The following is a 26,489-nucleotide window of genomic DNA, read 5'->3' as shown; positions in this document are numbered from 1 at the left end:
GTTTAATAGGGAAAGCAAAAGCTGCACGCGCACAAGCAAAGCAAAATAAGGAATTCATTCACTACTTCCCATCAGCAGGCAGGTGTTCAGCCACCGACAGGAAAGCAGAGCTTCATCATGCGTAATGGTTACTTGGGAAAGCAAATGCCGTAACTCCAAACATTCCCCCTTCCTCCTTCTTTTTCCAGCTTTCATTGTTGAGCATGACATCATATGGTATGGGATATCCCTTTGGTCATTTGGGTTCAGGTGTCCCAGCTGTGTCACCTCCCAACCTCTTGTGCACCCCAAGCCTGCTTACTGGCAGGACAGTGTGAGAAGCAAAGAAGTCCTTGACACTGTGTAAGCACTGCTCAGCAATAGCTAAAAAATGGGTGTGTTATCAACACTGTTTTGTTTACAAATCCAAAACATAGCACTGTAAGAGCTACTATGAAGAAAATAACTCTATCCCAGCCAAAACCAGTATACCGCTGAAGGGCAAAACTTGCTTCAAACCAGAGCAATAGGAAACAGTGGACTGCAAAAAGAGACAGTTACAATTTTGCAGTGAACAGCAATTGCCTTTTTGGTGTAAACAAGGACTAATTATTGTATAGAGATATATACACGTTATATACCTCAGCAATGATCAATGTACCCCTTACTGACATGGGGCTCTGAATTCATGGACTCTATGTAGGTCCATACTAACATAAGTAAAAGCTTCTTAAGGGGGTAAAATATGTTCTGGATATTGATTAAAACCTCCCTCTATGGACCTCAAATTCAGATTTGATCTGATTGAAATAGTAAGGTCATCACTTTTACGTCTGTCTGTTGGTGGTTTTTTTCTTTTTTTTTAAAAGAAGAGTTAAGATACTTGTGATATTTATATGATGCTCAGAGTTAATGCTGAAGTGCTTTATATGTATATTGCTGCTGTATATGCTTCCATCATTCCTTCATTTGTGTATGGTTTTGTATTGTACCATATTGTGTCATGATGAAAAACAGTTATGAGCATATATAAAAATGCAGCACTAGCTTTTCTGTAAGAACTGTCTCGGTTTGGTTTAATGCAATTGAAAACTTGTCCTTATGACTGTACTAGCCTGCCCTTTTGCAAAATTCTTAAAATGTTGAATGGAGCATACGGTCATAATGATGCAGAAGTTTGCATTAGGTCTGGAGCTGTGTAATGCCAGTAAGGTGGGGCAGGGGGAGGGAGGAAGCATGTGCTTCTCAGCTTTCTTATCTCCTGGTTGCTTCCTTGCAGGAAAATTTTTTTTCTTTTGCTATTCCCGACTTCTAGATATAGTGTTCATTATTTTTTCATTGTTTTCTTTGGTGCTAAAAAGATTATGATGCGAATCTGAGTTTCCCACATACTGTTGAAAGAGTGTCACTGTTAGGCCCCTAGGAAACACAGTGAAGAATATATATAATCCTCAGACAGGTGGGAATTTAGCTGCACAGCTCTCATAGGTCATAAGGAGAAGTGAACCAAAATCTGTGCACTGTTTTGGCAAGGTCTAAAACTGTGCAATTGTTTCCTTTCAAATTAAAACACTTCAAATTCCAAATAATGAAAGCAGGAAAACTTCAGTTGCAATTTTGGAAGACGGAAACTGAAGTATATTGTGTTTAATTTGATTTTTTTTTTTTTAAACTTTCAGGGCTCTTTTGTAAAATGTCTTGGCATAACTGTAGGATACTTATGGTCATTTTTCCCAACACAAGAGAAACTCATATTGAATTGGCTTTCAGAGGACTTCATTAGATATTCACAAATCATGGGAAACTGAGTCTGCTCTTCTGATACTGGATTCCTGTGGGTCTGTCTTATATTACTCTTTTCAGGAGGTACTTGTGTATCTGCTTTGTTATTTGAATGTTAACTTTGCACCATAACTGTACTAGTAATTTTTTGTTGTTTTGTGAGCTACTGTATCAACAGCCCTTGATTGTACATATTAATTCCTGTGGAGCCAACTGAAATACTTGTAAGAGAGTATGGAATACATGTAAGTCACTACTCTGAGTAAAATCCCTAAGTTTTTTTGAAATTATTCAAGCTCACTCTCTAACATCCAGTTCTGAATGATTCCTGTATCTCCTTCTCCTCTGCATAGTGATTGAAAACCACATACAGCTTGAAAATTCAGAATAGTGCACATAATGTTTCCATAGATGTTTCCATGCAAAGCAAATATTTACAGCCATAAGTTGGCATGCACTTTTAATGAGCCTATGCAATCTCACGCGCAGCTCTAATTTTGATCATATTTCTGTCTGGGTAAAACACATAATTCTTAGAAGATTCTGTTGGTTCATTATTTTCTTCCAGAAGTGGAAGATGTGGGCATGACCCTGCATTCAAATGAAGCAGTAATAGAAGAGCCACAGAGCTGGGAAATCTTTTTGCTAGCCCTTTAGAAAGGAAATATGGGCTTGTTTGTTGGATCCTGCTTGTCTGGAGAGGGGTGCTTCAGCTACAGCCACTGAATCTTTAGTTGTACCTGTGGAAATGTCATAGAAACTGGGGACTTCAACCACCTTCTTGCATGTGAGTGTGTTTGGAACCTCTGACTGCATCTTTTTGCATGTACAACTAATAGTGCTGGGACCTGCAATTTGTTGGCAGATTGGAATTTCTAAGATGATGTGTAAGTTTTGGTGTGGTGGATTCCAAGGTTTTTCTCAGGTGTTCTGTTCTCCACTTGATTTTTGTTATGGAGATTTTAATTCCCTCTGCCATCCCTGTGCCCTAGCTCCAAGGTGGTAGGTGAAATCACGGTGAAATGAAGGCAAAATGCTTTCAGGTAGGACTTCTAATTTGCCTGAAATTCCACTGGCTAGTTGTCTCCTTGTTTCTAAGCTGAGTGAAGGTTATAAATGTATGTTTTCTTACTGTGGATAGATGCTGATTTTAAATTACATGAATGGCATTGTGTCCTCTCCTTCTTGAGTAACAGCAAATAATTTTTCTGTATAGAATTAAATTATTTTCCTGCTAAATGCATGGAATGATTAGGGAGATATAGTAGAAAAGAAGAAAACCTTTAGTCAGAATCTTAGCATAACTAACATGTGTGCTGATATAGGCTTTGTTTGCTGAACAAGCTTGTTAGAAAAGATGAGTTTTTTTCTTCCCTCCCTGCACGCCGCCCCCCCCCGCCCTACCCCAAACAAATAATACATTTTTTTATGGACGAGTTGGATACAGCCCAAAGCATAACAGTGCAGGAAGTATTTTGCATTATAGAAGGAAGAACTAAATTGATATGACAAGAAATAATGATCATAAACCACAAGTACCTGGTTTAGAGCAAGCTGAAAAGATTGTAAAATGAAAAGCCTGCCTTTTTAAAAATCACTGCTTTGTTGAATTCTATAATTTTTAATATATGATGTACCTGTTGATACTTATCCACAAGAAGAAACAGTGTAATGCAATATTGAAGGGATGATAAAGAGTGACCTTAATTACTGCTGCAGCAACATACAATTTTGCAGCAAGAGTTTTGAAAATATGGAGATTTATTTTTTACTTACACAGTGTTCCTTGAACGAAGTGTAGTATTTTCAAAAATCAGATTTCATAAGTAAGTTTTCAGTTTCTTTTTTTCCCTATAGATGTGTGTACTCAGAGATTTAAGCATGTCTTGAATTTAAGAAGTTATGCTTCTCTTCTATAGGATCCATGCAGTGTATCACTGCATAGAGTGTTTCTGTAAGCTTCAGGGCCAGAAATACTTTAAGATGAGTAATTTGCTTTCATGCAGACTCTGAATAAACATATCTTTTTGTCTGAGGTTCCCTCCCACTCCCTTTCCTCTGTCGGGAGGAAAACCAGAAACATTACTGATTGCCTGACCCACGGAAGCATGAGGTTTTGGTTAGGATTTTGCATAGGTTTCCCAATATATTCAGGGGTTTTGCATGTGATCTTCAAGAGTCTGTGCCAGTGCCCTTCTACTCTTTCTGCAAGTGACCTTCTGTGTCCCAGAGAGATGTCTCTATGGACTGTGCATGAAAATAGCAACAGTGATTATTTACTGACTATGCTGTAAATCAATTGTCCATGAGCAAAATTTAAGAAATCCTATATAACTTCTGTTGGGTGGTAGTTTAGGAGAACAACGAAGCAATTTTTAAAATTAATGTTTGCTATTTAGGTACTGTTTTCCCACTTTAAAGGTTTTTATTGCTTCCTCCAAAGTTTTGAGGCATTTATTTCCAAGCTATGACAAGACAAGACGTGCTGTGACAGAGAGGGAAAGCTGGCAGTTAGGGGGGCGCGGAATTAGAAGTTAAGTGAATCCTATGTCTTTGCTTGGAAGCTAAAGTAAGGCCAGAGCAAGTTAAGAGTTTGTGGCCATCCCAGGCTCTGAATTAAGGAACCACCAGTTAATTCCTGTGTTAACTGCTCCTGGAAATAGGTGTACAGTCCTTGCAGTGAATCTGTGGACGTAGTGCTCAGAGGAGAAGTAGGCAGAGCCTGCTCACGTTTTTAATCATTTCATCTCCTGCTGGGTAGCAGCAGTAGGAAGCCCAAGAGCTGTTACTTTGAAAGGAGCAGAGGAACAAAGAGGAGAGTGGAAAACAGAACTGTCTCTGCCTTATATTGGACACAGGTGTCCGGGAAAGGATGGCGGGATGTGGTGAGAGGATGATGTATCTTTCTGTTAGAGGCGAAAGCAGGGAGTTAGATAGGGAACAGGCACAATGATGTTCACTATGTGTGGTTCTACCAGTTTTAATAGCTGAGAATACAGTATGCCATGAGCAAATACATTGATAGAGTCTGTGCAAATTGAGCAATTTAGTTGATTAGGTCAGATTTATAAGACTTACACCTAATGTTAAAAATCCCCATGGTAAGCAAGTAATTTATAGAATCATAGAATAATTTAGGTTGGAAAAGACCCTTAAGATCATCAAGTCCAATCATTAGCCTAACCCTATCCAGTCCACCACTAAACCATGTCCCTAAATGCCACATCTACAGGTCTTTTAAATACCTCCAGGGATCGTGACTCAACCCCTTTCCTGGGCAGCCAGTTCCATACTTGACAACGCTTTCGGTGAAGAAATTTTTCCTAATATCTGATCTAAACCACCACTGGTGCAACTTGAGGCTGTTTCGTCTCATTCTCTCATTTGTTACTTGGGAAAGAGACCAACACCCACCTTGTTACAACCTCCTTTCAGGTAGTTGTAGAGAGTGATAAGGTCTCCCCTCAGCCTCCTTTTCTCCAGGCTAAACAACCCCAGTTCCCTCAGCTGCTCCTCATAGGACTTGTTCTCTAGACCCTTCACCAGCTTTGCTGCTCTTCTTTGGATGCACTCCAGCACCTAAAGGTCTTTCTTGTATTGAGGAACCCAAAACTCAACACAGTATTTGAGGCGCAGCCTCACCAGTGCTGAGTACATGGGGACGATCACTTCCCTCGTCCTGCTGGCCACACTATTTCTGATACAAGCCAGGATGCTATTGGCCTTCTTGGCCACCTGGGCCCACTGCCGGCTCCTATTGAGCCAGCTGTTGACCAACACCCCCAGGTCCTTTTCTGCCAGGCAGCTTTCCAGCCACTCTTCCCCAAGCCTGCACTGTTGCATGGGGTTGTTATGACCCAAGTGCAGGACCCAGCACCTGGCCTTGTGGAATCTCATACAGTTGGCCTCGGCCCATCAATCCAGCCTGTCCAGATCTTACTGTAGAGCCTTTCTGCCCTCAAGCAGATCAACACTCCCACCCAACTTGGTGTCATCTGCAAACTTACTGAGGGTGCACTCGATCCCCTCATCCAGATCATTGATAAAGATATTAAACAGAACTGGCCCCAATACTGAGTCCTGGGGAACACCACTTGTGACCGGTCGCCAACTGGATTTAACTCCATTCCCCACAACTGTTTGGGCCAAGCCATTCAGCCAGTTTTTTACCCAATGAACAGTACACCTGTCCAAGCCATGAGCAGCTAGTTTCTCCAGGAGAATGCTGTGGGACACGGTGTCAAAGGCTTTACTAAAGTCCAGGTAAACAACATCCACAGCCTTTCTCTCATCCATTAAGCAGATAATCTTGTCATAGAAGGAGATCCGGTTAGTCAGGCGGGACCTGCCTTTCATAAACCCATGCTGACTGGACCTGATCACCTGGTTGTCCTCTACATTTCATGTGATGGCATTCAAGAAGATCTGCTCCATAACCTTCCCCAGCACTGAGGTCAGACTGACAGGCCTGTAGTTCCCTGGATCCTTCTTCCGGCCCTTGTTGTAGATGAGCATCACATTTGCTAATGTCCAGTCAACTGGGACCTCCCTGATAAGCCAGGACTGCTGGTAAATTATTGAAAGTGGCTTGGTGAGCATGTCCACCAACTCCCTCAGTACCCTTGTGTGGATCCCATCTGGCACCACAGACTTCTGTGTGTCTAAGTTGTGTAGCAGATCGCTAACCCTTTCCCCTTGGATTATGAAGCCAGCAGGAGTTATGAAGCTCAGCTGAAGCCAGACCATACTTGGTCCACAAGACCATTATTGCCCATCAGCTGCGCCTTTGTGTTGGGAGGAGGCTTTATTACACTGCATTCTCTGAAGACACAGTGCCGTGCAGTTTGCAGCTCTACATCATGGAAGTCATTCAGAAGAATCAACCTGCTTGTCCTCTTTGTCACCCCTACCAGATCCTAGTAGTTAGCAGGACATGCTTCCAGCACCTTATATTTTGATAGTTTTCGTTATCTAATAAACCAGTAGAGGGAAAATTGAAATATAATTCTGTACCTAAACTGAGATTTTGTTTTAAAACTTTCTCACTTTTGTGACTCACTGTAGCATGAGAGCAAATTGTAATTAATTTCATTTAGTATTATATTTATATAATTATACTTAGATCATATTGAAATATCTTTTATTTATAGAAAAATCTATCTTTATTTAATAATCATGTCATCAGAAAATTATTAAACCAGTCAGTTCAGAAGACATTGTATTGATTTCTGTCCCTCACTGAAAAAAGGAAAGTTCGTTATTTCCAGGTGTCGTCACCTCCAACTTCACTGTACCTCCCAGTCTTCAGTAACTAAGTAACTTGGAAAATTTCTTTCTTACTTAACTGTTGGTTTGGTTTTGTGTTTTTTTTCCTCCAGAAAATTTGATATAAAACTGGTAATTCTTTATCTTGAATGTGAACTGTCATACAATTAAATAACTTAACTCAGCATTTTGGCTCTAAATTTGTCCCTGTTATTTCACCTCCCCTAGATTTAGACTCTAGACTAGAGTCTAAACTCCCTAGACTAATTTACCTGTTGACAGATCAGAAGGAAAAGAAATACCCCAAACCAGATTTAAGCAAATAAGAATTTATTTTCTAGAAAGAGCAACTGGAAAGAAAACATTAAATCTATATACTGACTTGAGTTCCTTCATTTTGAAAATACAATAGTGGTTTTGTGAGTTGATGAGGTAGTAACTCAAACCAAAGTAACTCTCTGTTGTAATTCCTGTGAAGAGAAAATGCTTACTGATAATCAAAGTTTTTCCAGAAATATTTTCGTGACAGTAACAAAATGTGTAAATTACACTTGTTTGGATGTTTTGACCCTAAGCCCATACAGTAACTCAGACTCTCTGAGAGCTAGGTGTTGGGATGCAAATGACAAAGTTGCCTGTCAGGCCTCCAAATTGCGGCTTTTGTTTTTCAGCAGCAAGGTAATTTCAGACTTCTGTTTGCTTGTTTCTTTCTTTTTTAAAATAACCCACTCTTTTCCCATATTTGATATAAATGAACTGATAAATGCAGAAATCTTTATGAACAAGCCCTGGGTATTTTCATGCAAGTTTTAAATTAAACAGCTACAAAAGCTGAAAAATGGAAAAGTCAGTAACAAATAGTCTTCTGAGTATTTTTGTTGATCTGCCTTATTTGGAATTCACATATCATGAAAGTAAAAAAATGGCACTACGGGACAGGGAAAAAGGATCAATGAACGCAAGACACTGCATTACTATTTCAGAAGAAATTTTGAGGGCATTAAAAGTATCTGCTGCATAGAGGAGTGTGTGTAAATGAGACGCTGTTTTTACTTGGGCTGCTGCGATTTAAAATAATTCATCTCAGAAAAGATCATTGCTGAAATATCAAGTAACACCCTTATGTCTTTTTCAAAGCTATGTTTTACAGAAGAGGAGAGAGGCCTGTGTCCTTAACAGAGCTTGTAACATAAGACAGCTGTTGCTAATCACAGCCTTTGATTTTATTTTTCTGTTGTCTGCACCAGCAATTTCAGAAATCGGACTGTGGACACTTGAGTAGAGACAATTTTATAATACTTATTCTACAACTTCAAGAGCTGTTTAGCCACTAGAAGCCTTTTGTGTTGGGTTAACTTCTGCTCAAATCTTAAAATGCTGCTTCTGACTCTACAGCTGTCACTGAAAGGATCTACTCTCACTGCAGCCTAACCTACAGGCCATACTAAAACTTTAGGCCAAGGGTTCCCTTGGAGCAATTTATATTTCTAAATGTAGTTAAAATAAAAGCAAATGTCTTTAAAGAAATTATCTCATTCCTAAATAGATTACAGAGTCCGTAAACCACGTGAAATAACTTTTTTCGTAAACTGGTCAGAATTTTTTTCCAAAATTTTATACTCTTGGACACTTGGACACAAATTTACAGAATGCTGCTCACCCAGCACTGCCCAGAAAAGCTTATCAGCAAACAATGAATGAAGAATTTAAAGTAATGTTCTTTCAAATATAAATACCTCTCAGATGGAATCATGTAGCACTTCTCTTAACTGTTTATAAGCACAGATCTGATCAACCACTCATTACCATTTTCTGCTAAATATATAAAATTGCCGTCTTTTTTTTTTTTTTTTTTTGCCCAATTTCTGCTTTTTTTTTTTGGTTATTTATAAAGCAACCTGGAGGAACCACTGTGTACTGATTTTGACTATCCTAATGTATACAATTCATCAAGAAAAGATAAAACACTAGACCTCAGCAATCAACAGTTTGATACAAATGGCAAATCTAATCCTTAAAAGATAGTTAGCAGGTAGTAGCAGGAAACCTGCATTTCTGGGAATAATTCCATGCCAAGCACTGAATATTGCTGGCAAATCAACTACAGAAACTTTCCAAGAGTGTATTTTGCATTACTGAATAAGTATTTCATTTCCACTGCACTGATTTTTTTTTATGCTGAAGGTGTTTTCCTTGAGGTAGTGAGTAATGAGTGAAATAGACAGAAGTTAGTGCTAAGGTAAGGCAAAGGAATTGTAGAACTTAGCTTCAGGTTCATATTTCTGTAGATTTTTTTTTTTTAGAATAGAATTGCATGTAAAGTCTGTCTGGATTGACCATCAGTTGTTTTGCTTGTCTGTGACAAAGAACTGGACTGCGTAGTTCCACTGGCTCCAGTCAGTACTGTATTCCTACTGTTTAGTTCTCTGATTCAGCAGAGACGGAAGGGAATTCTGCTTCACAAGTAACTTTGGAGGTGGTCTCCTTTCAAGTGTGTTAAAAGGTGATGAAGCTACTACGTACTTAATGTTCAGGTGGATTGAGAGGCTCCATCCCATTCTTCTGGACTGGCCATAAACATTAGGATGACAAGCAGTTCTGCAGATGAGTGGGTCCATTTATCTGTTTGCTCTAGCTAACTTTAAAAGCTAGACTTTACTTCATGTGTATGCTCCATGCTCAGAAAGCATGGCTTTCCTTTCATAGCTGCTGATGTTGCATCAAAAGGGAATTACAGTTTAAATCAAAGTAAAGATTAACTATCAGTACAGTTGCTTTTAGCCAGTTTATTTCAGTGTCTCTTGTATAATCCTCTGTTCAGATCATGAAGTGAAAATGATTTGCCTAAGCAAGCAGGAGTCGTAAGGCTGCAGATGTGTGGAGAATTAATAGAACTACTGCCGGTTTATCTAGCACTTTTTTTGCTACAGGCTACTACACAGATGAGCATTTGAGGGCACTTTTCATGTACTTACTTGCTGAGATCAATAATTTTACCTAAGGGATCATGTTCTGGGTTTCTTACAGAACTGAAGTTATTTCTGATTTGACCGGCAGGTTTTGAAATTGTGGTAACACAGAAGGCAACTCTGAAGCTGCATCCAAACATTCAGAAAGACCCTAAAGAAGGCTTTAGATAGGAGGACCTTTGTTACTCTTAAGCATTTGTAGACTGAGCAGTTACTGGCATATACAGCCAGGAATTAATCAATAGTAATTATTTGTATTCTTTTGGAATTTTGAGGGGAAAAAAATTGGATGTCACCTAGTGGTGAGATAATGTCATCTATGTATTCAAATCCTATGCCAAAGATCTTAAGAGGTAGCATATAAATAGGACATAATAGATATGGATTTGAATAATAAGGGAAGGGGGAATATGAAAAACAAAAAAATTGCCTCAATATTCATCTCTTTCGAAGATTTTATTCTTAAAATCTTTATTTATTTTTCATTAAATTATTGATATAAAATATTGTATATTTTCTAGGTTGTCACTTCTGTTTCTTGATCTTTTTTGTCTTATTTCATTTGCTGAAGTGGTTAAGTGGGGTGGAGTGTAACAGCATTTGTGTCACTTCCTTCTCTGCTGGATTTTTGAAACTCCTGACTTATTAGATTATGCGGTTCATAAATAACATCAACTAAGGTTTCTAGCCTTATTTTGTCTTTAAATTTAGAAAAAATCAAGTTTCTTTTCAAGAAAATGTTAACAGTGAAAGTTTTAAGTGTACGCTTTCAAAGGCTACCAATTCAGATGTTTGGTTGTCAGTTAAACCTCTACTTCTTTGGAAGCCAAGGCCATTTTATTCCTCATCTGTTGAAAAAAATATTGGATAACAAGTTGTACTTATCTATACCGGGTATGCTTATTTCTGTTGACTTAAACTCTAATGCTTACTTGCAGTGATAAAAATTCTAATTAGTGGTATTTGGAACTGGCGATTTTTAATTGGCAGTCTCCACCGAGGAAGTGATTGCACTTTCTGAAATACTTCTCACCTTTTGGATTTCCAGTGTAGTATTTAGAATCTCAGTTTTCTTCAAAATGCCTCTGTATGCCAGTTTCAGCACCTGTGAAAATGAATCTGTGTTTTGGAACTCCCCTTTGGGCTACCCGTCTCCCTTCTTTCCCCTCAGTCAAGGCAGAAACAATAACCGTAACAGTTTTGGCTGAGAATAAGATCAAGATTTGGAGCAAGACTCAAGCAATGAGTCCAACATGGCATCCACAAACAAGAGTGAATGTTCCCCCCTTTCTTCTATGAAAACTTTAACGTTTTGCAATTTGGAATTGTGGAGATTAATTCGTTCCCTCTTAAGTAGAATTGGTAAACTAACTTTAGTAGGAGCAGAGCCTGTGTGTATAGTTTTCATTTCTACAATTCTGTTAAAACTATCTTTTTACTAAGTAACTCAGCATAAACTAATAGATTTATGACTTTGATTAGGTAAATGTGGAAGACAGGTCTATGCCAAATTGAATTAACAAAAAAATTTAGAAAAGGGTGGTTGAAAACCATATACTGTGTTGCTTTTCCATAGTAACAATTCTGAAATTTTAGTCAGGACAATTCAGAGAGATTTGGAGTATTAAGAGAACGTTTCTCTCTCCCTACGCTCCTTTTATTTGAGGCTGAAGATGCAGATTTAGGGACAGACAGTTCAGGACAAAAAGTGGAAGCCTTTAATAGTCTTTACAAATCCTCAGTGTCTCAAATGTCCTTACACACATTTTAGATAAGTATTTAATGTGAAAAATTAAATTTTTGTTTCTATAGTCAAGTCTAGCCTTTCTCTCCTGCCATGCATTAAGAATAATTTTTTTCTAATGATAGGCTTAGTGGTTTGTACATTTAGAATGTAGACTTATTTTAAATTTAAAATAAAAACTAGTATTTGTTTATATGTTGGTTTAATCTTAACAAACCCGTAAAATTTCTGAAAGCTTGCTGAATATTACTTATGCTGTTTTCCTATAGCTTGTTTTCCTACTTCTTGCATTCAAACTATACAATGCAAGTTCCTCTGTTTTTTATTGGCTCTCACATTTCATGTGTTCTTGTCCCTAGCTTGGAAGGACTGATGACATGAGGTATGTGTGAGAAATTTCACTACGTAAACCTGAAGTAGGTATATTTTTGTTTTCCTCTCTCATAAATACAGATGAATACTGTACTGTAACATGTTCATCCTTTTCTTAAAAGAAAAGATTTTATAGCAAGTACACCTGTTACTCACAAAATTTCTAGTGCCATGTCTACGTACACAACTGCACAGATCATACCACCTCTTAAAGACACTGCAAGTGTAGCAGAAAAATTTTATACATTTGTCTTGGCTATAATAGGTTCTTTTTAAATTGTGGAGGGCTTCTTATTTTTTTTTTCCCAGATATGATGAGAAACTGTTACTTCACTAAGCAAAATATGAATTTTAAGTTGTAATGAAAACATTCTTCTGATATCTAATTTTCAAGCTTTTTTTTTTTTCTTTTGCTGGGGACATGGTTATACTGAATATACTACTTTTGATGTAAAGCAGTGCAGTGACTTCACAGGTGTCATTATTTCTGCAAAGTTTCTTCATTGGCTCTTCCATGTGACATAATGTTAGTTACTGACAAGGATTAAATAACTTAAGAGCAGTAGCATGTGTACAGTCTTTGTATCCGTAGCTATGTATCAGTGACCTGCTTTAGCTTTCACTATCACATTCCTTTCCTTTGTTACTAGTACCAAAGTCCAAACAAAGGAGACAAGATCAGGTTCCATGTACTATAACCAGTCTTACTCTTTTTATGACAATACATCTGTCCGCTTGAAGTGTGCTTACCTGCCTTATACAGTGTATTTGCAAGTGCTTGTAAGCGCTTAATATCTTTTCTTGGAGTCCTGTAAACGAACAGCTTTGCACTGTTTGCTGAAACTTAAGAGTGTAAAACTAATTTTCCAATGCTTAAGGAATAGTGGAACCTTTGCTCTTCTGACTTTAGACTGTGTGGCACAATCTTTGTTCCTGCTGGCATCTTTTTCTCAAACTCACTTTACCATCGTGGTAGCAGGTTCATTCATGTATTAGGAATCATATATTCTGAGCTGACTATCTGTGCCAAAATCTTGCAAGTGTTTCACCACTAATTCTAGAAAAGGTGGCATTTAGACAGGTACATGAACACAAAATAGATCTTTAAAAGGAAAAAACCACCTCGAAGTTGCTTTTCGCCCCATTGGATGGTCTTAGCAAATGCAACCAGTCACTAGCAGGAACAAAATCCATGTGGTTTGTCTATGGAATTTGCTGTTTGGTCCACAGCTGCTTCTGCTAAGAAAAGGCCAATGCTTTCAAAATTGGACATAAAAGTTAGGTATGTAAAACAGCATTACGGCCCTGAATAATTAACCCCATTGTTAAACACCTGTAGCTATTCCTGAAATCATTGGACAGAATTATTCTTCGGCATAATATCAGAGAGTTGCTTCGTAGCTAGTCAGGTAGCAAAACAAGTACTTTGTTCATAGTTTTTCTGTGTTCTTTCCTGATAGACCAGGCACAGAACACATCAACACATTAGCAGATGTCTATTTTGGGGCAGCAGTAACTCTGCACCCTCTATCCCATTAATTAAACGCAACTGAAGTAGTTTACATTCTGTGGGAATCAGTTTTTACTCCAGCTAGTCGGCATACTTTACACAGAGCCATTTGGTCTGGCCTTGGGTTTTGCTACATCTGCTGGTCTGTGACGACGTGCTACTCAATAGTTGCTTGGCTTCTAGGTTATTCCAGGGTAACAGAAAGTTTCCTATGCTTATCTCTGCAGTAGGGGTTTGGTAGTTACAAAATGCCAGGTGTTACTGTAATTCTTTTAACATCCCTTTTAGTTAAAATACTGCGTGATACCTGCTCATTATTTAAATATGATAATGTGCTGAACTTCAGTCTCAGAAAGTGGCAACAGTCTGACTACCAATAGGATTTGTTGGGTTTAAATTGTGCAGTTTTTAAAATTTTAACCTCTTCATTAGAATATGGAAAGTTGAAAAAAGAATAATTGCCTTCAAGCATTTTCTGCATACATTTTAAAAAGGAATGAACTTGAGGAATGAGTCGCTTAGATTCATATAAGAATTTTGAGTGTTGAGATTTCAGTTCTGAGATAGAATACCCGGACATGAATCCTGATAACCGAGAGATTACTGATTTTGTTTTGCAAGGGAAAAGTACATACTTCTAGTGTTATAAAGAGGTATCAACAGCATTATAGGAAGATACTGACTCTAAAAAATAAAGGAATAATGACTTTTTGTATTCTACAGAATATTTGTAATGGATTCCAAAACCAAAACATCATAAGATACTTCATTGTTGCACATACTGAGATTCATTGCATGGTGTTGCCTGAGGCTTTTACACTTCAGGGGAAAGCTTACATTCTCCTCGTTAATGAGAATGGAGCTCCTCAGACAAAATAAATACTTGCAGCAAATGCTAGACAGTTTTACTGTAGACCCTGATTGTCCCTGCACGATCATGTTTTTTCACTGGAGTATAGCAGTAAAGTTGCTTTGTAAGTTAAAAGACTAATGTGTGAAAGTGTGTAGGAGTGAGAGATATGTCTCGTATGAACAAGATAAGGGACCTCCTTCTGTTTAGCTTGATCTGATTAATTACTCACCTTTGTGTCCTCTAGTCATGCCACTTTTTACCACCTAGATATGACTATGCTGTTCAGATTAGCAAAGGATGGAGTATATACAGCAAGCTTATCATATTGTTGGCTTGTCCTGTTGCAAACTGCATTTGAATTTCATGTCTAAGCATTCTGTCCTCTTTACAGAAAACAGCAGACCAGGCTTGTTATGGTCCCCTGAATACTGTAATGAGGAGATGTGTTGCAATAGGTTTTTGGGTATCTGTGTTGCAGGAGGCAGCTCTAAAGAAACTTTTTCAAAATCATCGATTTTGAGAAAATGTCTGCCTTCCTTCAGCTTTGCAGCATTAGGAGGATTGGCTTTCTGGATTAGTCTATCACATTTAGGTTTTAACCTCACATCTTTTCTCAGGATTGTTTCTAAACTGTGAGTATTCACATTGTTCTCTGCTAGATGTGATAATAGATTACATATTGAGGAAGATGTTGAAAATCTCTAATTTTCAGATTAGATTACAAATTTGTGGAAGAATTGTGTAAAATCACTTTTACTTGGGTGTATTTAAGCTTAAGCTTTAAGCTTTTAGTGTCATTTCGTTAGTGTTAATTAGGGAGCAACAAGACTCAGCCCCATGACTTTTTTTTACCTCACTAAGCTCACTCTCACACTAAGCTGATCTTTAGTAAAGATTTAGATTTAAACTGCCATGCCTGATGACCGATAATTTTTGTAGTGCATTTTAGCAGTGCAGATCAGTACTTAATTGTGACCACGAATGCCTCTAGTGCACCTGTAGCCTCTGGCATGACAGTGGTAGCTCACTGGAACCATGCAGCTTCTTTACAGGTTAAAGTTCCCTAGTCTTGCACTTATACTAATTTTTCCTGCGTCATATTTGGAATCTGAATTAATCTGCTTGAATAGCTGAATTAATGTGCTTTTAGTATGTTTTACAATGGGAATGTTTGCCTCTTGGCCTTACTTGGTGTGAAAGATGACAGTGAAGTGTGATGGTTGCAGTCATATTCCTCAGGCTGTTGCTTATTCCTTATGGCTTGTTTCAATTTAAGAATACCTTTTTTTGTCCTTCCTATGGGCTTTTTAGCTCATATTGTAGTAGCTCATGCATTAAACCTGAAAGGTCATAAGAGTTCAATTCACATGGTTGATGACTCACACTATCATGTTATAAATTCCAGTGAACCAGCAGGAAGCAAACAGTCCAGAGTTTATCTGAGTGTAAAAGCTTTAAACATGTTTGCCACCATGGTTCTTCTCTGAAAAGTAGCCTGACTTCTGTGCTTCTGTGAATGCATAAGTCAGCATAAATAACTCCAGTAACCTTTTGATACTTTCTCTGTCTGTTTTCCAGTGGAGAATAGTAGTCTGGTGATGCCCTTGATCTTCAGTAAAGTTCTGATCTTACAGATTTCCAGCACTACAGAACAACCAAGACTGATTGCTTCCAATTTTTGCAAATACTTCCATAGAAATTGGTTTTAACTGTTGTTTTCCTAGAAATGAACGTCTCTTAGGTATTACAACTGTGAACTACCTTGAAACTAACCTCTGTTTTAGCTTTCCTATCTTAGTTTCAGTTTGAGATTTTTTTGTATAATGTTTTTTGACTAAAATTTATTAGTTCCTGTATGCAACTTTGAAAATATTAAGATAGTTGGCTTTAGAAGAAACTTATTAGAGAATACGCTCTTCAAAAAGCAAAATATTCTATGAGCAGCAGAGCTGATGAAGCCTACTTTCCGTCAGATTTATGCTCTTTATCTTTCTCCTCCTTCCCTCTGCAGTGCCTCCCCTGTCTTCTACCTCTTTTGCTGGCCATGCAGCAGCACATGCCATGGCTGGGGTTGGAGCTGTGTACTGATTGGCTGCTACCTTTTGGAGTGGTTAAGATGTGAGTCTTAATACCTGCCTTTTCTACATAGCAGATACTGATTTGGGTGTCTTCCACCAGCAGCTCGTTGTTTTGGGATGGGATTGCATTGGGACTTGAAGAAATTTGATCTTGAGTCTGTTTTCAAATTTGATTGAAGCTAGCCAGCAGATTTGAAGAGTAACAAGCTGAGGGAGTAATCAAAAAGAATCCGTGCTAGAAGTAGTTTAGTGAATTCTTGATAAACTGTTCTAGGATAGAGGAATTGTAAAAGAGCTTCCATTGCACAATACTTTCTTTCCACTTTTTTTTCTCCACTAGATTGTCTATGTGTTTTCACTTGTAACTTAGCTTTCTATCCTCTTTCTTTACTCTGTGAGGCCTCCAATCTGATATTTGAGTGCACATGATGAAATGTAGAGACCATAATGCTGGACCACTGAACTGCAACCACAGCCTGAAGGCTGGAACATGAGCACTACACTGGGAAATACCATAAGGACAGAAACTTTTAGAAGCTGCTTTTGCCTGAAGGTTGGAGTAGATGACCTCCTGAAGTCACTTCCAACCTCAGGTATCCTGTGACCCTCTGTTCCTATTCCTAGTCAGAGCAGCGTGTTTACAGTGGGACAAAGGGTGAGCAGGTAGATTCAAATTCCAGCAAACTCCCTGCTTTCATCCATCTCCATATTGCTTGATCAGATTGACCAGTGCACCTTCCCCTTACTGACTTTTGTGGGGTAGGATTTTTTATTGTCTTTTTTCTTATTTTAAGGCTTTTGCAGAGAAATGTTCAATGATCTTTTTTAAAGTAATGCAGTAGTTTTCTATTGGAAATGCAAGGTGCTGATTTATAGAGCTGTTATTTGTTTTGAAGGTATCTGAATAGTCTGTCAGTCTAACCCTGAAGTAAGTGGCAGGCGAGTATCATTAGAGGTTTAATACACAGATATTACACAAAGAGAAAATCAAGGTAGAAAGTGGGCTAGAATAAGAATACTTGCTCCATCCTTTTCAGTGTTATGGTTGCTGACACTATAGTTTCCTGAGTTTGTGGCCTTGAAACAGGAAATCTTGATACATTTTAGAGTAAATGTTGAGGAGTTTGGTATATCTGGCTTGAAAAGATTCTTGCCATCTTTTCTTTAAGATGTTTTATTTTAACCTTTGAGAATTTCAGCCATTTAAAAAAAAAAGGGGGGGGGGGGGAAGGCTACTACCAAATCATAAATCTTTACCCTCCCAATGTCTTCCATTAGTCTGTTTCAACATTTTAAGTCCTATCAAGCAGCTATATATATTTATATTCCTGAAATTATTCATGTAATTTTTTTCTGTATAATATTATCCTCAATTATTGGATGGTAGCTTAGCAATATAGATAAAATCAGTTATGTATTATAGGGACTCTTGATATTCTAGGCTGTATATAGATTGGCAAAAGGTACATTCTTGTCAGAAATTTATAAAAGTCAACCTACTTTTCAGTATGTTTAGATCCAAAGAAAAATTTATCTTTCTCATTCTGAAAACATAGAATGTGGATAGAGGCATGATCTGATTATTGTTCAGTTAGCAGTAGACCTTCATGTCTGAAAGAAATTAGTTGCATTTCTGAAGCCTTGCAGTTGGAAAAAAGTTTTGTCTAGACCCTTAGAGAGAAGCTGTGACAGGGGACTAATTCAAATTAACTGTAATTTCAAGGCCTTAAAAAGTTGGTAATGGCGTATCTTGGGCTCTTTGGGAGAGAAATCTCCATATAGAAGGCTTTTCCATTTGAGTTGTTTTGTTCTCTAGACAGCTCTGTGGTGTCCTAACAAAAGCCAATCAACATCTTTTCTGTGTTGTTTATAGTGCTTTGGATTAAATACAGGATGAAAAAAAGTTCCTTGCTCCTAAGTTAGCTACTTTTAGGTGTCCATGTCCCATTCCCTGTATATACTTCTTTCCAACAGTATTTTTGATTTTTTCCACTTTCCACTGAGCAGGTTAGCTGAAAGATAACCTTTTACACAAACAGTTATAGGCATGACCAGAAGTTTGATTAAAATATAACTGCATGTAGAATATAAGAGTATCTGATGCTTTTAAAATTTGGTAAGAATTTCAATTCTTCTTTTATGTTCAGTGATCTGTTAACTATTAAGGACAAATTTTATGGAGACAAACAGTCTGACTGGCACTGATTTAACTTCTTGCCTACATGGATTGTTCAAGGGTTGTATGAGCTAGATCTTACATGAAGATGTCAGTTGGAATTATAAATTTTATAGTATAGTACAGTTTTTATGCAGTCTTTTTTATGTGAGAAATATTTTTTATCTTTTTCAGGGTGTGTGTGAAAAATGAGGTTTAAAAATGCCAAATGGATATTTTATTTGTGTAGCTGCCAGCACATTGGCAGATTTTCTCCCCTATTAAGAACTCAGTAACTAGCATATTCAGAAATACCTCTATAACTGTATTGGCTGCCTGTGCTTTACCCTGTAACATAAAGAATATTCCATCTTAACTAATTTAGTGGAATATAGATATAGTTTACTGGGGTAGAGGAAATGTAGCCAAGACACTGATATCAATGAACTGGAAGTGCTATGCAATGATATAGCTGATCCTCAGTTAAGGTGCAAGACATGTGATTGAGTATGCACAATGGAAGCATCCTTTTGAAGATACTGAACGAAAAATTACGGTAGGCAGAAAAGTACAGAAATGTTTTCTGGAAACAAACTTGAGAGAGAAAATTGAACACCTCTTGATCGTATGTGCTGTAAAAGTGTTTCCCATTCTGTAATTCAGTAAACTATCTTTGAGGTATTATAATCATGTCTTTTGTTTATCATGTAACATATGGTCTTTTCTTTTTCAGATCGAATTCAGTTACCCAGGAATATGATTGAAAACAGTATGTTTGAAGAAGAGCCTGATGTGGTTGACTTGGCAAAAGAGCCTTGTTTACATCCCCTGGAGCATGATGAAGTGGAATATGAACCCAGGAGCTCCCGGCTCTTGGTGCGTGGCCTTGGAGAGCATGAAATGGACGATGATGAAGAGGATTATGAGTCATCAGCAAAATTGCTGGGCATGTCCTTCATGAACAGAAGCTCGAGTCTTCGGAATAACATGTCTGTCTATAGACAAAATCCAAATGGATCATGTTTGGTGCCCTCTACAAGGACCATGGTGGTTTGCACAGTTGTTCTTGTGGTTGCAGTTTCATTAATAATGGCAATTTATCTTCTTCCCAAATGTACCTTTACCAAAGAAGGCTGCCATAAAAAAAATCATACAATGGAATTAATATACCCTTTGGCAACCAATGGAAAACTATTTCCATGGGCAAAAATTAGACTTCCTCCTGATGTTGTACCACTGCATTATGATCTTGTCTTGCAACCAAACCTAACTACTCTGAAATTTGCAGGCTCTGTAAAGATAGTGGTTAATGTTGTCCAGGTAACTTGGAAGATTGTACTTCACAGCTCAGGACTTAATATCACCAAGGCAACCATTACTTCAACAGGAGGGCATGAAGCAAAGCCAGTTGAATTCCTGGAATATCCATTGCATGACCAGATTGCAGTCATGGCTCCTGAGGCTCTCCTTGTAGGACAGAATTATACTGTCAACATAGAATATTCATCTGATTTATCAGATACTTATTATGGCTTTTACAAAATTTCTTACAAGGATGAGAATTCTAAGCAAAGGTATGCTCACAAATGCAGCTTCTCTCTTCTACCACTTCTAGATTGTGCTTTGATAATAGAAATAACAAGGGTTGCTTTTTCTATTGGATGTTTCATACAACTGATTCCTATTGAGCAAAATTGATCTTTAATGTCCTGATTAATCTACCTCAAAAAATGTCTTTCATGGATGAGTTCATTAAGTCAGGGCAGCCTCTCCGTCTGTTAAATGTAGTGCAGTATAGTGGTTGTAGGTAGCTATAGTGTGGCTTTTTGTTTGTTTAATTTTTAGTTTCTCTCTTTGGAAATTCTTCCCACTTCTCTTGAGTCCTTGAGTCTCAAGGCAGGGACTGGGGGAACAAAGTTCCACCATCGCAGGAGAAGATCGGGTTCGAGACCATCTGAGGAACCTGAACATACACAAGTCCATGGGACCCAATGAGATGCGTCCCACAGTCCTAAGGGAACTGGCAGATGTAGTTGCCAAGCCACTTTCAATTGTATTTGGAAAGTCACGGCAGTCAGGCAAAGTCCCCAGTGACTGGAGAAAAGGGAAACTTCACACTTATTTTTAAAAAGGGTAAACTAGTGGGTTTTACCAATGAAATCGCCACCCACCACCACCCACTTCAAATGGGCCTTACACTGGCCATGTACTTAAAGAGTGTTCAGGCCTTTGTTGGCACATAATAGTCCATGCAAGTTTTCTAGCAACAGAGAGGTGCAATAAATGAAAGATGGAAAAAGCAGTATGGGTCAGTCCAGGACCAGCTGACAGGAAAGTAGTTTTGAAGGGCCCACAAAACAACTGCTAAACAGAGTGAAGACATAAAACACTTACCAGACTTGTGCTAAGAAATGCTAAGACCTAAAGCTTAAAAAAAAGTTAAATGGGATGTAAAGGAAAAAGCAAGAAAAATCAATCTTATCAGTGTTACAAATCTTTGCAACAACAGAGAGTTTGTACGGAAATTCCCAAAATATTAATAAGTAGATTTTGTTTCCTGAAAGGGGAAGGCAGAACTTACAATTAGCACCACCAACCCAAGCTTTTACAGATTGTCAAAATAGACTTGAAATTATTTTCTGGGAAGAGGATCACACTGAGATTGTATTTATTTTCAGTTACTTAAAACAAGACCCTTCACTGAACTGTAGCAAACTTTTTCAGTGAGACTCCTTGAAGAATAAAACAGAAGTGTGGCAAACTTGCTCATAATTTTTCTCTCTGCAGTGAGATATGATAACTATATGCTGCTAATGTTTGAATTATTTAAGTCCTTCAATGATGGCTCATCTTTAAAAAAATAAACAAAACAAGATACTCAGTGTAAAGATGATTTCATAGGCTGTTAGGAAGCTGCTTAACATAAGAAAGATGTATTTCTATTCTATTATCTAAACAAAAACCCAGGATGTTTTGTTTCAGATTCAGCAGGCCTCTGTAAGCATTAACAACAGACATTTAAACAAAAACTCGTTTATTTTTCTAAAGTTTACTCACAGCTTGCCTTTAAAACTCCCTTTGTTTAGGTCCTAGTGGGTCTATGACATAGTGCTGAAGTGTACAAGAAAATAAGTTAGCTGCAACAGTTGTTTTCAAATATATGCAAAACCTGGTGCATTCAGATGAATTGTGGAACATTAAGTGGGTTCTTGAATTGGTTGGTAACTGAGATAAGGCAGGAACTCTCTCCTCTTTGCTCCCATATGCTCCTGTTGGTCCTGATGTGAGGTAGTCTAAGGGGCTTTCTTTAAGAGATCAAGAATTTTAAGAAATAAATTTGAGTTAAAGGATTGCTGATCTGTTTTAGTTTGCCTGCATCTCTGATGAAGGTGGGTGTGTTTTACTGAGGTGCAAATGTAGATGACTGTTCAGATCCCCCAGGTAAAGTGCTGTTGATAAGCCTCTTACACAAGGGCTGTTCCTGAGCATATACTAAAATGTTATAGTGTATGCATCATCATTAGAGAGAATCTGTTGCCACTTGGGAAACTGCTGATAGGCTTCAGAATTCCGTCATTATAACAAAAATGCCACAAGTTGTCTCTCCATTGCTGAATGCTTTGGATAATAAAGAATCACGAAGGGTATAGATCGCATCAGAAGAACATAACCACAAGATGAAATGAAATGAAATAAAGCTAAGTAGCTTATCACAAACCTTAAATGTATGCATTACCATGAAGTAAGTGGGAGTAAGAATACAGTAAGTGTAGAAGGCAAAAATCACTTGAATGATTAGCCTCTTTTTGAATTTCCATGTTTTTTCCTATTCTGATGTAGCTGAAGCTTTGTTTTCTCCTTGTATTTACTGTAGTAGAAAGAGAATGTGTAAGTGTTCACAGAGGAAAAAGATGATCTGTCAGTAAGTTCTTGAGTTTTTGTCCCCCTTCAGTCCAGTGCTATCTGCTTTTGTTCAGGAACAGGATGTAGCACATGCTTTAACTTGTATGCTTTTCAGTAAATCCTTTTCAGATAACTCTTTGTTGATATCATCATTTCCATTTCCTTGCCTGTCTCTTTTATTTCCAGGGCTTTGTCTCTGTATGCTTAATGTGAGGGTTTACCCCCAGCTGGCAACTAAGCACCACACAGCCGCTTGCTCACTCCCCCCCTGGTGGGATGGGGGATAGAATTGGAAGAGTAAAAGTGAGAAAACTCATGTGTTGGGATAAAGACAGTTTGATAGGTAAAGCAAAAGCCGCACGCACAACCAAAGCAAAACACAAAATTCATTGACTACTTCCCATCGGCAGGCAGGTGTTCAGCCATCTCCAGGAAAGCAGGGCTCCATCACACATAACAGTTACTTGGGAAGACATAATGCTGTAACTCCAAACGTGTCCCCCCTGTTCTTCTTCCCCCAGCTTTATATGCTGAGCATGATGTCATATGGTATGGAATATCCCTTTGGTCAGTTGGGTTCAGCTGTCCCAGCTGTGTCCCCTCCCAACTTCTTGTTGGGAAACATCCCTGTGTTATCAACACTGGTTTTAGCACAAATCCAAAACGTAGCCTCATACTAGCTACTATGAAGAAAATTAACTCTATCCCAACAAAAATCAGCACACTTAATGTCAGTGGTTTTACAAATGCGGGCTACTTTGACAACCTCTGTTGTTATTGCATTTTCTGTATAAAACTCAAGCTATTAAGCTACTTTTGCAAGAAAATGTCTTTTCTTCTAGTTTAGTTTTATTTTCTTTTGAAGACTTTTCATATTGCTACAAAAACATTCAAATTACCAAACGGCAAAATAACTCAGTGTTGCCAGGTGGAAATTTAAAAAAAAAAAGTTGGGCCTTATTTATATTTTTATGCAGAATGGTTCTTTATTGATTGTTTTTCTTCTGTAAATCTTGGGATGAAGGAAAAAAAGAAAAAGAAACTTACTGCACCAACTTCAAGATTGTCAGTGAGGGGGAAGAGAAGAGTAAGAATTTGAAAGCAGGCATGGAGCTTAATCTTTTGAATTGTCAGCAGTGTGCCTCCTCAGAAAAGTTGTACGTCCAAAAATGTTGGCGTCATGGTGCAGAAGAAAAGAAAATACCCAAAAACTTGTGGGTAGCTTGGCACTAGGTTTAAAAAAACAAACAAAAAAAACAAACCAAAAAAACGAAAGAAAAAAGCGATGTGAACTACTGTTCTCTCTACTGTTCAGCTCCAGTAAATACAAGATTTAAATTCACAAACTTCTTGTTGAGCTCCCACGGTTGTCTTGCAGGAGTAGAATACAAGTCAGAGATGCTCTCTAGGAAAGGCCATAATTTCTGCAGGTAGGTAGTATCAAAATACTGGAGAAGGAACATAAACTTCTGAGAAGTTCTCTTGTGATATGACTAGCTGCTGGATTAGAGACAAGACAGTGCATGAATTTACACAGAATCCATCTACTAGCCAGCAAAGGGAGAAGGCATACAGTTAGATGAACTGTGGGAGCATCTGCAGGAGGAGGCATGACAATTAGATGAAAAAGCTTCCTTGTAGTCCCATCTGCTGCTGAGGTTTCAAAGCGTTCATTTAGTGGGCATGCTCAAAAATTTAATTTTTCAATCTCCTTTTTTGTTCCCTGTTACTGGAAACTGGATGGCTTATATTTTGGTGATTGTTCTTTAATTATGTTATTCCAGGTGTATTCTTCTTTGTTAAGAAAGCAAAAAACAGCCAAGCAGATTAGTCCTCAAATAAATACATTTTGGGGGTTTTAAAAAACCCTTTTGTTAATGAAACATCTATTCTGACTGGACCAGCCCTGTCATCCACTATTCAGAAAGCTACTCCCATAACAAGCTGTTACAAGGTTTGGGGGGAAAATGACTGTTCTGTCAAAAATAAACTGACATTTATCCTTTTCATAATTCTTAATTTGCTCTTCTCTTCCCATTAGGTGGTTTGCAGCAACTCAGTTTGAACCTCTGGCAGCAAGGTCTGCTTTTCCGTGCTTTGATGAACCAGCATTAAAAGCTACTTTTTTAATCAAGATCAAAAGAGATGAGAAACTTACCACTCTGTCAAATATGCCAAAGGTACCTGCTTTTGTAGAGGAATTTTGGTAGAGCTGCTGCCTACGTAATCTGTTTAAGTGCTTTGCATGTGTTTTTGTTGCATTAATGTCCAGAGGATTGACTTGACCAGATAAGCTATAAACTGTATGATTTTATTATGAAGACAATAAAACTGTCACTTCCTCAAAGACTTGAACTAAATAACTTCATAGAGAAAACAACTGTTCAATGCACTACACAGTGTAGGATGTTATTGTAGGGACAGTTGAATGGCTATGGGAGGGATTCCTGTTGAATTTAAATGAATCGTTACTTTGCAGGAGTTTTGTTGTTGGCTACATCAGTCTCAACAGCCCTTAAGATTCACTTTTGAGTTTTCTATGTTTGCTGATACTGCACACGTGCAGAATACTGGAATATCTTTATCAATAGTTTGTGTAACTAGCAACGGTCTCCGTGAAAGATAGGCCTGATCTTGAAGGATGCGCTTTTGAACCTAAATGAGGGGAAGTAGGGTACAAATACAGAGTCAACCCCAGAATATGAATGAGGGATCTAAAATTCCCTCGGCTACATCTTTTCAGGCAAAATCTTGTAAGAGCATATTTGAATTTTATGGCGATGCTTTATGCCATTAAACCTTTGGAGAAACCTTTATAGAAGCCTAATTCATTTAGACAGACCAGCAAGACTAACTTATTACCTGGTCTGTGTCTGAACTAGGTCCTCTCTCATCAAAACATTATCACCATTTATCACCCAACAGAAACTCATTAATATTGACATTGATCTAACCAGTAATGAAAAAAATTATACCCTTGGCGTTGGTGGGACACACATGTACACTGTGCAGTTTGGGTTCCAAAAGGTTGTCAAAAGCTCAGGTGCTGATATAGCTACCCCGTTTTTGAAAACCAAGCTAATAACTGCAACCTTGCGAAATAGTATCTTTTTCACAATGCATGAATGTTTATGTTCCTGGATTTGTGGTGATTCTCAACCATTACTTTAACAGGATTGCAGCACTTTAGTTTACATCCAGGACTAAGAGCACTTTATTTGCTGTTCTGTTCTTCACTGAAAGAAGAAACAAACTCTGCTGGACAACTCCCCTGGTTATGTAAACAAGAAAGCGTGCTCACTCACCTTCCTCTGCTAGGAGCTGGACAAGTGGCTAAGGCAACTTTCAACAGCTTCCATAGTTCTTCATGTACAAAAAGTAAACTATGGTTTACTATTGCTGCACGTGTGCAGCAGACATTGCTGAGCTAATTGCACATAGTTGCTAAAAGTCTATCCTATTCTTCAGTGTACCTTCCACAGATGATGAGTACTCTGAAAGACACTGATGGGTTCTCTGAAAGACCAAGAGTATTTTTGTTTTCAGCTCTTCTACTGCACCACACTACCATAGAATATTTACTGCTACCCTAATCCTGGTATATTCTGTATGTTCTCTTGCTCATCTCTGATGACATCATTATAAAGAAGATGAGAAAGGATATTCTGTGACAATTTTCATCCCTATTAGTTTAGACAAAATTATCTAGTATACCTCTGGCATCTAGCACCTTGATTGCCAGCTTGACTGATAATGATTGGCAGATGATGTGGAGGCAAAATAGCCATCAACTCTTCTTCATTGTCATTTGTGGTTGGCTATTGAAGGAAAACGGTTGGGGACAATTCAAGAGCAAAGAGGGTGTTCCCTGGGGTTGCT

General features: G+C 38.0%; 1 protein-coding gene across 1 annotated transcript in view; it reads left to right on the top strand.

The window, feature by feature from the left end:
- The window catches only part of LNPEP (leucyl and cystinyl aminopeptidase), a 65,594-nt gene that overhangs the window by 12,340 nt on the left and 26,765 nt on the right, over positions 1 to 26,489 (top strand). Inside the window, exons 2-3 of the mRNA XM_050912882.1 lie at positions 19,441 to 20,281; positions 24,652 to 24,790. Of these exons, the coding sequence (XP_050768839.1) occupies positions 19,441 to 20,281; positions 24,652 to 24,790 (980 nt within the window). The remainder of the gene's footprint in view (positions 1 to 19,440; positions 20,282 to 24,651; positions 24,791 to 26,489) is intronic.

The sequence above is a fragment of the Gymnogyps californianus genome, chromosome Z (assembly GCF_018139145.2).
Source record: "Gymnogyps californianus isolate 813 chromosome Z, ASM1813914v2, whole genome shotgun sequence".
Lineage (NCBI taxonomy): Eukaryota > Metazoa > Chordata > Aves > Accipitriformes > Cathartidae > Gymnogyps > Gymnogyps californianus.
This window is presented reverse-complemented; position numbering and strand designations above follow the sequence as displayed.